Source organism: Solea solea, chromosome 21, assembly GCF_958295425.1.
Source record: "Solea solea chromosome 21, fSolSol10.1, whole genome shotgun sequence".
Lineage (NCBI taxonomy): Eukaryota > Metazoa > Chordata > Actinopteri > Pleuronectiformes > Soleidae > Solea > Solea solea.
In genome coordinates, this window is record NC_081154.1 from 3,094,870 (window position 1) to 3,110,092 (window position 15,223).

Here is a 15,223-nt window from a genome sequence, read left to right on the forward strand (position 1 = left end):
ATTGACTGCTGCCATATTACTTTCATCCTCCACACTACACTGTTTCCCTCTGGGCGTGTTATTCTGACTCTGTCCACCTATCCAGAGCACATTTAGACTTTAACTCCCTCTCTGCGTTGGCCTTTTATCTCGTCCACCCCGCCCCCCTCTCTCTCTCTCTCTCTTGGCTTTCTTCCCTCTTTTTTTTTTTTTTTCCAGCTCTCTCGCGCTCACCTCTCCACTCTCTTCATATTTCATATTAAGCAATCCTTTCCACGGAGCCAGCTGTGTAAACAATAGGGACTGGCCCTCCGTGTTTTCTTAGAGCAATAGAAAAATGCCGGAAAAAACCGGGACACAAGGAGCTCGCCACACGCCGTCCACACGATGATCTATGGCCCTTTGTCTCTCCGACCTCCTTTGAGCACAAGTGGGACTTTCTGGGCAGAGTGTTGGTTTTTGTGTGTATGTGAGGCCCAGTGTGTTTATGTGGGTGTGGGACCTTATCTGTTACCATAGCCCCCCCCTGCAAATATTGACAGAGCAGAGCAGCTACAGTGAGTAGCGTGAAAGCAAACGCCATATGTCACGTTCAGTCAGATATGCCTGCAGTTATTTCACCAGTGGCATTCTGAGCGGGAAACACTCTGGCTCGGCTGCGTTGTTGAATTTTGCAAGAAAAAGCCGCCGCACCACCGTTACTGACGGATAGAGAGTAATCTCAGCTATGCATCACATGCCGTAGCCGGTCCATATTTAGCAGAGGCAGTGGTTCATGATCCTCGTCTATCTATAGGTTTATCGTCTGGAAGCCAGTTTGTACAGAGACGTTCCTGGAAATGGCCGGCATTTCTGGGACTGAACACTTTTCACGCGACACTCTCGACTGTATTTAATTGGCGAGTTGGCAGCCTGACATTGGCCGACATCGTTAGCCGCAGTCTGGGTGTGCATCTGTCAGAGTTTTTGTGGGACTACACGCGTGTGTGCAGGAGGGCAGATGGTCCAGTTCTGCCCGGACGGTCACACTGAAGCTCATTTTGTGTGAAGGAAGCATGATAGTGTCTTACCCTGACACACACACACACACACACAGCTTGTCCCTGGGTTTATTTCTTTTTTTTTTGCAGGTGCAGTGCTTGTTGGCATTTGAGATAATTAAAGGCTGACCTTTCAGAGGTGAGGCAGAAATGTCACCTAGCCCGCTTCCCTGACAAGTGGATTCACCCCAACAGGGGGCCTTGACAAAACGGCTGAGGATTCTCACCTCATGGATGTGCACTTAACACCCTTTAGCCCTCTCGCGCCACAGTGTCTCGCTGTCACACCGTCTCAAAGCAGCACAGGTGGACAGAGAGCTGAGGTAGGAAGTGTTGTTGGGTCACATAGTTAGGAGGTCACTCTGAGAGGCTGCTGGATTCTCCAACGTTACTGAGATGACCTGAGAATCCATCTTGCTAAGCCCAAACCAACCGTGTTTAGTACTAACTGACAGAACTATTGGCAGCTTGATTGGTCTGTTTTAACGTGTGTTTGGGTGATGTTATCAGCATGATGATGGCCTTTGCTGGACAAAGAACTATATCTGGTCAAACGCAAAGAGCGCGTTGGGTGTGAGTGGACGGCGCATGCGTGAACTGGAGTATGAAGCCCTGCTCACCAAGCTGAAAACGCCCCATTTCAACGCCCCAAAACCCCCGCTCAAACCAGACGTGTCCGAGGGAGCTGTAGACTCGTTCTCTTCTTCTTTGACAGGAATGCGTCCAATTCCCTGCGTCCAGAGTTGTACCGCCACCCGATGGTGAAGTGAGATACTACAGGACCCTGACGCATATACCAGGGCCTTTACCGTGTGTGGACTCCACCAAGCTAATCAAAATATACTTTTGAATTGATTTAATGCAGATGCATCAGGGGCGCTCTCATTAAGTGTTTCCTCTCTGTTTGTTATGGCATCAAACCTGCCTCAGTTTAGATAAATGGTTGTGATTGGTCCAAACCATTCATAATTTGTGTCCTCCACATCTTGCAAGATAGAATGTTTTTCCCAGTCTAGTGTTGTCATAGAGAATGGCATCAAACGCTGTTATGCTGTTGTTCTTGTTGTTGTTGTTGACGACATTTTTACGTGTCGTTACAAGACGTGCATAGGACAACTACGTATCTACTAAATCTTGTTGTTAAAGACTGCAGTTTGGGGAATTGTGTCATTTCGGGTTTCTCTTAATGCATCCCCACCATCTTTAAAAGTAGAAAAGATAATCCAAGCTAAGTTAGCACAAACTACTCATGACCACACCCAATTTTTTTTTTTGGCAAAAACCATTCTGTGAGTCAGTAAGTTTCGGTAAATGCGGCGTATAGAGTAAGACACTCCCTCAGGACACAGCGATGACGTGGACATCTGGTTCCAGAGATGACTTGGACACACACACACACACACACACAGTGGCTTCATGCATGACTGCACACACACCACATGAGCTCAGACACTTGTTGAGACACAGTACACAAACATGTGTGTACATCAGCGCACATTAAACCACACACACACAGATGTACTCATGCGCGCACATTTTGCTGGTTCCTTCCTGCGATGCCCTGCTCCAGCCCTGAGGTACAGTATTATGTCCACCCACGCTGCTGTCCTCATAAAATTTTTAGTTCATCGTGCTTCAGCGACTTCCATTATGTGTACCACTGCAAATTCTGTCGAGAGCCTGAGTCACAGCTCTCTCTCCCTGTCTCTCTCTCTCTCTCTGTCTGTCTCTCTCTCTCTCTGTCTGTGCTGTTAGAGACTGACAATCCACTCTGTGGTAACCAAGTAACCTGTGCTCTTACCTGTGGAGAGGTTTGTTTGTGCAAATCCACATGGGTCTTGTGTTTTCGGGGCGACTGATGCGCTGAAATTCCCAGTCTCGCTCCTTAATGGTGAAATACTATATAGTGTCATTGGGAACAGCAGGTGTAGAACATTGGTCATAATCACATGACACGGTCGGGGGAAAGGAAAGAATATCACATCGCAGCGTGAGAGCAATTGACTGTGTTTATTGTCCTTCCGTATTCCTGACCTCAGGCTGTTATAAACTGGACCATAAAAGACTTGGAATAGCCGTTACACTGCATGAGTTTATGCTCACTGCATTCCTTACGTTTTTTCCTACATGTGACTTGAACGAATATGGACATCATCCTGGATACCAGCACGGGAAACACGAATACAAAGCATGAAGTGTTCCCTAATGGCGTTGCCTCAGCACGGCACAGATATTTTGCTTTTCCATTAGTGATAGTACGTGGTAACCGCGTTAATCTCCTACATTTTGCACGGAAATGTCTAAACTCTCATCGACCACGAGCCACAATCACAACCCGTTCAGTTCAGTTCAAGTACTAAACGATTCTGTGAACAAGTCTTTTTATAACAAGCTGATTCTAATGATTCAGTACAAAACCACCGCTTTACAAGTTTGTGTGTGTGTCGCGGACAAAACAGAGTCTCGTGCACACTTTCATGCAGCCGTGCGGTGATGACCCCGCCCACGTTGACGAAGGAGGTACTAATGGAAAACCAATCAAACCGTGCAGAGCTGAGCCGAGCGAAGCCGGTACTATGCGATGGAAAAACGTCATAAAAACAAACACTCACAGTAATCACATGAGAAGCCAAATCTCCCTGTTTGTCAACGAGTTGAACCTGTAATTATAATGTGTGTGGCATGGATGGGACTGTTTGCCTGGCAGCTCATTAGTGCTCTGTCAACACTCGCGCTTTTTTCTTTTTTCTTCCTCATGATAGTGAAAGCAACCGCTGTGTCTTCTCCTCTTCTCTGAACCTTTCACAGCACGTGCACATGCTCGCTGAAGCCTGTGCACATCAAAACACACACATTTACATCTATTTACGTACACGTCACGCCGTGCGTCATATGTTGTTTGTTGTGTCAAGTCCAGCGTTTGCTGTCACAATCAATTACAGTCTCATGACCTCTGACCCTTCCTTTCTTCTCTCTCTCTCTCTGTGTGTTACATGCCAAACATAGAGTTAAAACTAAGTGACCCAGATTGTTTGTTTATTTTCTCCCCCCCCCCCCTGCAATAAGTGATCATGCAGTACATTCCCTCAGGATCTGGCCTCCATGCCGCAGACTGTTGTGCTGGAGTGGATTTGGCAGACGAGGACGAGCCGCGTCGTCGTAAAACAGACGGGTAACGCTATGTAAACAGAGATTGTTGGAGAATTCTTTGAGAAAATGTACATTAATGGCGGAATTCCAGGCCTCGGGGTCACTGTGTGCCTCTGTTGCATCACCGCAGACTCCTGTCATCCGTCCTCGTGTGTTGTTAGTCTACAGTGGGCCGCGTATATACAGAAGGTTCATTAATGCCGTTCTGTGTCTGTACATGAGAGAACATCTATAGTAGAAAAATGTCTCTTTTTCCTTCTCTATATCAACGACCTTGTGTGTCGACTGCGCCGTATAGAAGCCATACATCATACAGTGGGAGGCACCTGCTGCTGCTGCTGCTGCTGCTGCTGCTGCTGCTGCTGCTGCTGCTGCTGCTGCTGCTGCTGCTGGGATTCAAGTGCAACCTGTCAGAGAAAAAGAGGAGAGATAAGCAGGCATGTGTCTAAACTTGGTCCTAATGAGGCAAGACGTTTGTTTAAAGGAATTTTAGCTTTGTTTAACTAGAATATGGGAAGTATTTTTGAAAAATTGTGCTTCCCAACCTCAGTTTTCCCTGAGTGGAGAAATGTCTTCATTCTTTTCTTTGTTACGTGCTCTTCAGTGACACTTGGTCCGAGGCTTGAAACTGCGAATTCCTCACTTTTTACACCCACTCGTAGGAGGACGGGACCTCGTTCCCAGAATGTAAACAACAGCTTTCTCTTCTTTTGTCGTAGCAAAGAAAAGAATGAAGATATTTCCCAATTTTTCCTAAATACTACCCCTATTCTAGTAATACTAAGCTAAATGCAAATCGATGAAGGTTAGGGCTAATTCTTTGTTAAAGCGGTCAGTGCAGTGTCCTCATACAAATAGCTGCACAAACCTGTGTGTGTTTACAGTGAGTCCACGCTGTCTGATGTATCATCAGCATCTTCCAGCACACAGCTGTTGGACCAGGAGGATTGTTAGGTGCATGTCAGCAGCTTTGCCCAGCTTTAGTGTCGCGTGTGTGTGTGTGTGTGTGTGTGTGTGTGTTCATCATGGCTTTTGCCTTTAGTATGCACGCTTCTGTGTGTGTGTTTGAAATGCTTCATGTGCACCAGCACTACATTGTTTAAAAAGAAAGTAGATTTTCATGCTCTATGTATTTATTTGTTTATATATATACCGTCCTAGGATGTTTTTAAAAACTCAGCGTCCGTGTGCGTCGGGGAACAATAATCCCTCTCTTCCCCGTTTGGCTGCGACATCGTTGTAAAGAGTTGGATGTGGATGCCGGAGTGAGTGCGCGGTAATGTGCGCCGCTGCTTATCGTTCAGAAACAGCCTCTCCTGTGTGGCGCTCGCAGTAGATGCTGTAATGATAATGGTGAAGCAAGTGTCTCGGTGAGTGCTGCTTCTTCACTGAATGACCCAGTTGAGCATCTGTGGCCTCTGGGTGCTGCATTAGAAACTCTGTATTTATTATGGTTTTACATCACTGAGGTGTGTATGTGCTTCTCTGACAGTGATGTGAATGGATCAGCTGTGATTGTGTATTACTCTGTGTTGTGCGAGCTGAAGTGACATTGTCATATATTCTCTTTAACTCTTCACTGTGTTGTGGTTTAATGGGCGGAGAGAGAGAGAGAGGGAGAGGGGGAGAGGGGAGAGGGAGGTTTTAAAAGCAAATAAAACAATATGCAACTCCCATGGGCTTTAAAAAAATACTAGTAAAGCTTCTGAACTAATACAAGAGCCGCTTACACACACACACACACAGTGACAGGGCGACCAGAGCTGTAATCAATAAAAATAAAGCACCTAATAGAAGAGCAAGCCGATAAAATCTGCTCCATCTGATTAAGAGACACATCCACAGTCACTGCCTGTGCAGAAACACCCACAGGCACACGCGCTCATTGCACTTTGGTAACTATTAATCATTTCAAATGATATGTATATCTATGTGTATATCTATAGAATCACTGAGAGCAGCTGTGTGACTGTAACTTACGCTGCTGAAATAACAAGTGATGTTAGTTAGAGGGTTACTCTGATGACCAGCGAGATAATGAGCTCGTCTGGATTTATTTTTCATTTCGCGGCTGTAGAATTGTCAAAAAAAGTAAGTGTTTCTGCTCCTTTTTTCCCCCCAGGATAACTTTCACTTTCGACGTCTGGCAGTTATTCAATTCAACCGTTTAGGTCGCAAACGTGTGACGCGCTGCTGAATCTCCAGGGTCGGGCTACGGTAGTGACACGTATATATGGGCGTTAAAAGCTCTAGTTCTCTGCTTTCCCGGCATACATCCATCCATCCATCCATCCATCCATCCATCCATCCATCCAGTCTCAGCCATCGCCAGTCCATATTTTTTGAATTTGTCTAGCGATCACAAACGGTCTCATCCTGGTGACGGTAACAGAAGGGTTAAAAAACAGAGATTTATATCACACGTCTACAACAGTTTATTTTTAAAGATAATTAACGCGTTAAATGCTCCTGCACGATGAACGACATGTCACATGCTGTGATGGTGACACCGACCATGTCTATGTTGGTTTGTGTTGGCCACAGGAAACTTAAGAACTCAATAAGTGCATTATTATTAGAACAGCATTGGACTGACATGTGTCGTGTTGCTTCTTTACGATGAAGACAAGTGTTTTTTCTCTTCTGCCGTGTCTTTACGTCAGAGACCAAAAACAGGAGCCGCGTGACCTTGTTATTTGAAGCATAGCTGACTTAACTGCAAGGATTTCAGATGATATTTCAGAGCCTGTTTGATGTGTTGAGAAAGAACCACCAGACTGTGGAGGGAAGAAATGCACGAGTCTGCACCTCAGTGACCTCGTGGTGGTGATGTGAACACTCCGTTTTTGACTTTTTGACCCATGACTTTTAACTTGTCCAGCGGGGCAATTAAGTTTCCCACAGACAAGCCTTTAACGTTTAATGCAACATGAGTTTTGCACTCACTTTATACTTTTATTTTAACTGTCGTGCCCAAACACAGCTCGCGTTTGCTTTCCCTCTCATTTGTCACCCACCTGCACAATGCTGCCACCAGCGCGCCCTGTTTGCCCTGTTTGCCCTGTCACACGCCCATGCTTTATGGACGTCGTGCAAGTGGGAACAGGCGCGCACACATATCTGTCTTGACCCGGCTCTCTTTACAGGAGTTCATCCACGACGTCCTGCGTGATTCATGTTCCAGGAACACATTCCTGAGCAGCTGCACTGCTCATGCAAACACTCAGGTGTATGTGTGTGTATGTGTGTTGCAGTGCTTCGTAGTTTTACTGACTCATTAAAGGGTCATTGCAGTAAAAAACACAAATAAAATACAAGTTATGCTTGTGTTCTGGTGAATTAGGGTCGCTCTTCCTCTTCCATACGCTGTGCTGGTCTCTGTGATGATTGCAGGTTTTCTTAGCGCTTCATTTGAAAGTAAACTCTCCAGTTGTCCAAGAACGGCGCTGTGGCGTCTCACCTGTGGCGTCTCACCTGTGGTGTCTCACCTGTGGTGTCTCACCTGTGGCGTCTCACCTGTGCCGTCTCACCTGTGCCGTCTCACCTGTGCCGTCTCACCTGTGCCGTCTCACCAGGTTTTTTTTTTTGCCTTTTGTGTCGTTGCTCTACATTTTGACGCTCCGCCAGTCGCCTCACGTATGACACCACGCGCCTGCTGCTGCTCCCTTCACACTTTCACACTCTTAACACTCCATTAGATAATTGAACGGAGTGTTTTTGTCACATTTCCGCTGAGACGAGACATTACGGCGAATTAGAATCAAAAGAAAGAAAGAACAGCTTTGCGCAAAAGCAAAATGATCTCTTTACCTTGTCACTGCAGCACCCAGTGATATTTCTCCCGCTCTCTGTCTCTCTCTCTCTGTCTCTCCCTCTCTCTCTGTTTTGTCCGTAGGCAGAGGCGGTGCGACTCCAAAGAGGAGGCCCCATCCCAGAGAGGAGAGCTTTGTTTTGGCATCATGTGATCCGCTCATTCCCCAGGAGCACTCCGTGGTGGAAAAGTGAATCTTACACTTCCGTGGAGGCGCGTCGCAGCCACCGGCACCCCTATCACCCCTATCACCTCTCCTGACTGCAGTCACCTGTTCCTGACTGGACTTGTCTACTGTGTCTCTCTCTCGCCGCGTCTTCATCAGGGCGATAAGGAATGGCCGCGCTGCTCTGCAGCCTCCCCAACGCCTCTCGCAAATAAGGCCCTTTCAACTTGTTTCACAATACCAGAGAAAGGACGGATAAAACACCCTTTACAGTCCTCTTTTATTCTTCCACCTTGTGTCTCTTTTTTTTTGTATCCGTGTCCTTAGTAACCCAAGCTTCAACACACACACACACACACACACACACAACTTATCCTGCAGGATTTTTGACGTCTACTGCAGCTGCTTTTAAGGAGTGGTTTTTTTTTGGACCACAAGGAGATTCTTTTTTTTTTTAACTTTGCCTGACACTTTGGAATAATCGACTCATCCTGTGTTCCTATGGGGGATTAAACCGGTACGGGAATCCACGCTGACTCCGCTCCGGTGCAGTTTCATCTTGTTTTTTGTTTTTTTTTAATTCCCCATTGAGGTCTGTTTGTGTCTGGAGGGTGGACTGAGCCATCATGGCTGGGAAGGGCAACCCGTTACCGGGCCCGCACCTCAACGGCTTCCCCATGCCCACCTACTCCTACTTCTTCCCCCACATGTTGGGAAGCCTGTCGCCTCCAGCTCTGCCAGGAATGCCCATCAGTGGGTACAGCACGCCGTCGCCAGCCAGTAAGTAAACTCCGTCTTTTTTTTCCCCTCTGCTGCGAAACGGTGTGTCTGTACATGTGCCGCGCTTGTTGTTATCATCCGTGCAGGTTGGGTTCTGTGAGTGACAGGTGGTGGAAAGAGGATTTACAGAAACCGTGTGTGTGTTCTGGTTTATTTGTGCGGCTGTGGCTCACTGTTTCCTGCACAATCCCCCAGTGTGAATGTGATGTGTGTGTCTGTGTGTGTGTGAGAGTCTTTCATCTCGCCCTGTTCAGATCATCCGAGTAAAGATGTGTGTGTTGGTAAACAAGAGTGACAGACGCGCTCGCAGATCCACATCGCCTCCAGCGCTGTCCTTAATTTACACGCCCCCACACACACACACACACACACACGGAAATGTCACAAGCAAATGAGGCCGAGCAGTCAGAAAGGACCATTGTTTGTGTGAGGAGCATACGTTTGGCAAAGTATTGCTAAAACAACTCTCACGAATCCTGTCATTGTTACCAACCTGCGGGCTTTTACAACTGCTTTGCACCGTCAATCAAAAGAACCCGAGAAGAACTCACTTGCACTCACTTAAGTTGCTCATTTTAGTCTAAACGAGGAGAAGCGTGAAGAAAGGGAAGCCGCTCCGTCATCTATTATTTAGACTCAGGAAAGTTTGTTCAACCGCCGCAGCCGACGAGAAGAATTTAGATAAACAGTGCGGATTTCCCCACATTCTCCAGTGTTTTATTATTTAGCATTTAGTTTCAGCATCAAAGGATGTTTAGTTTTTTCTGTTGTGGCCTCAAAATGGGTACAACTGACCTTAAATAAAAAACAACAATTCATACAATCAGGTGATTGTAAAGTTGTAATACTTATGAATTAAATCGAATAAGAATAATTCTACTTATTTTTACACACTGGAACTTTTCAGGGTGTTTTTTTTTCCCCCTCTGTTTCGAACCAGTTTCTAGTTTCATTAATTTCCCTGCAGTTAGAGCTGATGCTGTAAAACTGACATCAGCTCTCACTGCTCTGCCAAATCTTTTACTGAAGACAATATAACTAACTGTAAGAAAAAAAAAAAAAAAAGTTTTATTCTACGTGCAGAATCAGTTTGGAAGAAGTTTTTCATTATTTATTTTTTTACCGCTAATTATAGATGCTACACGCCGCCGGATTATTCCTAAAAAATTTGCAAGTCAAAATGCAGCAGAATGGAGTGGAAGTCTTAAGTTGGAAAAATACAGTTGTATGTAAATGCACCATCGCCATGACTACAAATCAGAATCCCTTTGAATCTCTCACTCTGGTGCAATCCCTGCATGTCACAGCACACTGAGTAAGTCGGCGAACTGGCAGATAATCAATTAAAACGGCAGTGAAAGCAGCAGAAATATGAACCGGTGGAATGCTGCCGCTGCTGCTGCTGCTGCTGCTGCTGCTGCTGCTGCTGCTGCTGCTGCTGCTGCTGCTGCTGCTGCTGCTGCCGCTGCTGCTGCTGCTGCTGCTGCTGCTGCTGCTGGCAGACCACGGCCCCACTCTCTCGCATCAGGTTCAGATGGGGTCATTGTATTGACTTTCTATCTGCTGGAGTTTGTGTTGGCAGCCGACGTTGCGGGGAAGTGAAGAACAGTCGGTGCCCAGCCCCATCCCCCCCCCCCCGCCGTCCCTCCTACCCCTCCACTCCCACTTCCCTAACACCAGATACCCCACCTCAATCACAAAGACTGGAATTCCCATCAGATTCCTCCTTTTTTTTTTCTTTTTTTTTTCACTGTTGCAAATATCTCTGCGTGTCTTTTGTATGTGATTGTGTGTGTAAGTGTGTGTGTGTGTGTGTGTGTGTGTGTGTGTGTGTGTCTTCTTGTGTTTGCCATTCAGGGCGGCAAGGTTCCTTCCCTTTTGCCTGGACAAACATTTCCTGTCTGTAAACATTGAACAGCCAGGGACACCACAACTTCCTTAGGAGCACGAGCACGAGCACATGCACTTGCATAAGCATAATACACACACACACACACACGGGTGTCTCCTTCACACACACACTGTGACACACTGTGACACACAGACTCACCGACACTTTCTCTTCCTCCTTGTATCCACTTTTCTGGCAGATCGTTTCTCCCTCGCTCCCTCTCGCTCCAACACCTTTCCTTTTTTTCTCTATTTGCTCTCATTTTTACACACTCACACTTGAAGCTAAGCTCTTTCCAACCCCCATTCACTGCTGAACAGTCACAAAAAAAGGGAAAGACAGAGAGTGAGTTGAGCTGGGGGGGCTCACGGAGTGTCACGAGAAAAGAAAGCTGAGTGTTTGCCTTGATGGATTTCAGCGTGGCATGAATTTCTCTGACTGAATGCTCATTATATCAGGTGCTGCCGCTCATTTAGCATCTTGCAGGAATCATGGTCAACAAGAACAAACTGCTGTATGACCCTGATCCACTCTTTGATAGATCTGTAGTGTCTTTAGTGTGTATTCATTTTTGTGGTAAAATGGCAAACTGTGAAAGACCTTCCCTTTTTTCTGTCTGCTCTAGAGCTTGGATAATATTTTTAAAAAATATCTCACTTAATCTTTCAATAGATGCTACTTCCTGTAGATGTGTTATTTAAAGTGAGTTGAGTTTGTTTCTGTCCTCTACTGCCTTGGTAATTGCTTAAACCTTCAGGCTGTGCTTCTAGGCTGTATATTTTGAACTCAAATAGGGTTTTTAAAAGTAGGGTTGGAGATCCTAGAAAAGCTGTTTGAGCATTTTGGCTACAGTATATTTAGAATTCAAAAGTCCGAGCCCCTTTCTTCGGACCTCCCACCGGAGCATCGCCTCCTAAGTTTTTTAGATACTTGTTCACATGACAACACGATGATGAAAAACAACAAATACTCTTTACTTTGCAGTAAAAAATGCTCCAGAAAATGATTTCTTGAATAAACTTAAAAATAAAGTAAAGTAATGTAACTACTTTGGGGTCGAGGTTAGATAGATCCAACTTTTCTGACTTTATTTTGGGACGATATCCTCAGATTTGGTACGGCAACGGAAATATCTCGTCCTCCTCGGCGTCCTCTTTAACAAACTACAATAGACCAATTATTTGAACCAGGCAGAGATAGAAGGGTTAATCTGGGTTTACAGCAAACTGTCTCTCTTTGTTTGTTTGTGTATCTCTCTCTCTCTCTCTCTCGCCTCCTGGCTTCTGTCTTCACATCGCATTATCTGAGAATCATCAGCGCTGAGTTGCACACCAGAACAGATCAGTTTCAGATATTGATATTACATTTATTGCCTGCAGCTTTATTAGTTAACAGAATATTATCACATAAGATTGATCTCCCGTGCACACACACACACACACACACGCAGACGCAGGAACGCGTGCACGTCGTCCGTCACAGCCGTGCGTGGATTTCATTAGTGTGTTTTCATTAAATCCTTGACACCGCGCACGCCCGTGCAAATACAAAACTATCACCCCGGCTATTGATCCTGTTATTATCGTTTAAAGCCCCGCGCTCCCTGTCACCGGCTCTAATACTATGCCATTACATTTGCATGGTGTTATGAGGGGATCATAATAAATGGAGCCCGCTTGCTACCTGCTGCCACATTGGACTAATTGGCTTTTCCCCACAGAGCGCTCCTGTTTCAGCAGCCGCAGTAATTGCTTGGTACAGGAGGGTTTCCTTGTGTGGCTCACACACACACACACACACACACACACACAGCAGCACCGTCTCCTTTGACTTATTAGTGGCAAAAAGGCTTTTATGAATGTACTTTTGGACCAGGAGGAGGAATATTAAAGGATCTTTTCAGTGTGTGTGTGTGTGTGTGTCACCTACCCCCATTAAGCTGCCTGTGGTGGAATGTACTGACCGTGAGCAAATATGGATATGGTAATGTCGGCTAAAGTGTGTCTTTATGAGGATGTGCGCGCTGCTCTCGAGACAGACAGGTGGTTCCTTTCCGCCCCGGTGGTCTGCAGGAATCAAGGGAGCATGTCAGTTCACTCCATGGGTGGCATACACTCATGTGCATACACACACACACACACACACACACACACACTGGTTCTCCCTTTAACGCGCTCATACAAGGCTTCTGTGGTGAGGAGAGGGATAATGACACGAGTAGCACTTGTGATGTGCTCCCCTTTGGCAGTGCTCCAAAGAATGTGGAGATACAAACAGGTCCTCTATTGACTGAAGCTTTTTTTTTTTTTTTCTATCAGGCTACCAGGTACCAGCCGTTTAGCCACTTCACACACACACACACACAGACACACACAGAAACAGTAACTCTGGGGAGCTTCTTGTCATTATTGGAAAGTCATTTGAGGGTTGCCGATACTCTGATGGCGTGGACGCAGGCTTATTAAACATGGTGTGTAAAAGCCATCTAGCATAGCGGCGCAGCACTCATTCACCCCGTCTTAACGACCTTGTTAATTAACTGCAGAGCTCTGGGAGGCTGAGAAATGAGCACAAAGACCGTCCTATTCTTACATTTTCAAATAAGTAATTGTCTCCGATGCTACTTTGAGATAATTGCATCATCACAGGTTGTTGAGGACTTTTTTGTCCTTTGTGCTGAACCAGATTACAAATCAGTGCGTTTCAATCAGCGGGGTCTTAACAGCGTAACAAACCAAACAACAATTTTCCACTGACTGTTTCTGTTCCTGTTTGTGTGGCGACTGAACAGACATTTAACCGCAACTACCATTAAAAACGAAGCAAACACAACTATGAGAGAACGTCATCTTTAAACGCTGACAAATCACCAGTTCTCTTATCGCTTGGGTACTAATCCTGAGTTGGGCATAGATGAAATAATAATCAATATAAAGCTTTAATTAAAGATCCGTCAAAGTCTTGACTCGCCGACTGCACCAAACTCTGCGTCGTTACTTCCTAACACACACACGGATACAGACGGAAAATGACACATTTAATGAACACTTAATCAGATTATGAGTGGAGACAACAGCTCAATTCTTCCCTTATCATGACTGATGCAAAAGTAATTACGAATTATCATATGCTTCAAAACCTCACACCTTTACAGGCAGCCTCGGGACACACCAGTGGGTACACTTCTGTTTGAAAGACGTCTTCAAGGGAGTAGGACCTGATTGGTGATTTTTATTGTCGATCAACATGTTAATGTTCTGTCGGTTTGATGGAGGGAGGAAACTGGTAAATCCATATTCATGAGGAGAGAGACATACCCCGTAAAGGCCCTGGTATACTATCCTGGGTAGACGCAGATTTTGGGTATACCCAAATTCGTTTGTTGGGTATACCTAAATTCGTGGAGTATGTCCAAAATCTGCATCATCATTGCGCAGATTTTGGAACTGTGCACATTAGGGTTAGGGTTTGTTGGGGGTAACGAATGGGAAAGTTGAGTATAAGCCCCCGCTCACCAAGCAGAAAACACATTTCAAGTTGCCAAGAATAGTCATCCAATCCTCGATCTGGCAACCCTTGAACCGGCTGACACCCCGACTCCCCTGCTCGAAAGGCCTTTCAGAACCCACTCAAACCAGACGAGCCCCAGGGGAGCTGTAGCATTCTTCTCTTCTTCTTTGGTAGGAATGCGTCCTATTCCCCGCTTCCAGACTTCTACCGCCACCCGATGGTCTACGGGACGCGCAAGTATATCAGGGCCCTAACAAAAGCACTCATAGATGCACACAGGCTTTGGCAACTATCCATTTCATGTGCCAAAATTCCAGCATGCTTAGCCAAAGGGTTCTCCCTCAAGAAATATACATTACTGGATACAGTACATAAGGGCCCTGCACACTGTATTACCTCCACACTACATTACCATCCAATCAGAGATGAAAGCTGCTGTGTGTAACTTTTCTATATAAATGAATGTCTGTTACATTCGAGCCTTTTCTCATTTGAGTTCACACAAAGCTGTTTAAGCTTCTCAGCTCCACACGACTCCCCCTCGCTGTCTGTGTTTCTCAGTGTAGCAGTGTTTTGTTTCCGACACAGAGTGAATGTGTTTTTACATCACGACTGACTGAAGGAAGGCAGAAGCATAACGGCAACAGTGTGATGGCGTAACAGATGTTGAACATTGACCTAGAGGTGATGGTAGATTTCATCATCAGAGGGTGAATACAAAGCTCAGCGTGGCTGTCTGTGTACCCACCAATTTGTTTTCCATGTCCGTGTTGGTATAATTAAGCACAAGCTCCACGATACCGCATCGGTTCTAGCTCAGCGTGAGCTGATAAACACATTCAAAAGTGCAATTTATCTTTAAAATAAAAACAAATGCAAGTGTCATCGTAGATGTT

The 15,223-nt window shown here is 45.7% G+C and overlaps 1 protein-coding gene across 2 annotated transcripts in view; it reads left to right on the top strand.

Moving 5' to 3' along the window:
* The window catches only part of raraa (retinoic acid receptor, alpha a), a 124,589-nt gene that overhangs the window by 36,927 nt on the left and 72,439 nt on the right, over positions 1 to 15,223 (top strand). For both annotated transcript variants that reach the window (XM_058620641.1, XM_058620640.1), the window contains one exon: positions 8,065 to 8,926. In XM_058620641.1, the coding sequence (XP_058476624.1) occupies positions 8,773 to 8,926 (154 nt within the window). In that variant the 5' untranslated portion in view covers positions 8,065 to 8,772. The remainder of the gene's footprint in view (positions 1 to 8,064; positions 8,927 to 15,223) is intronic.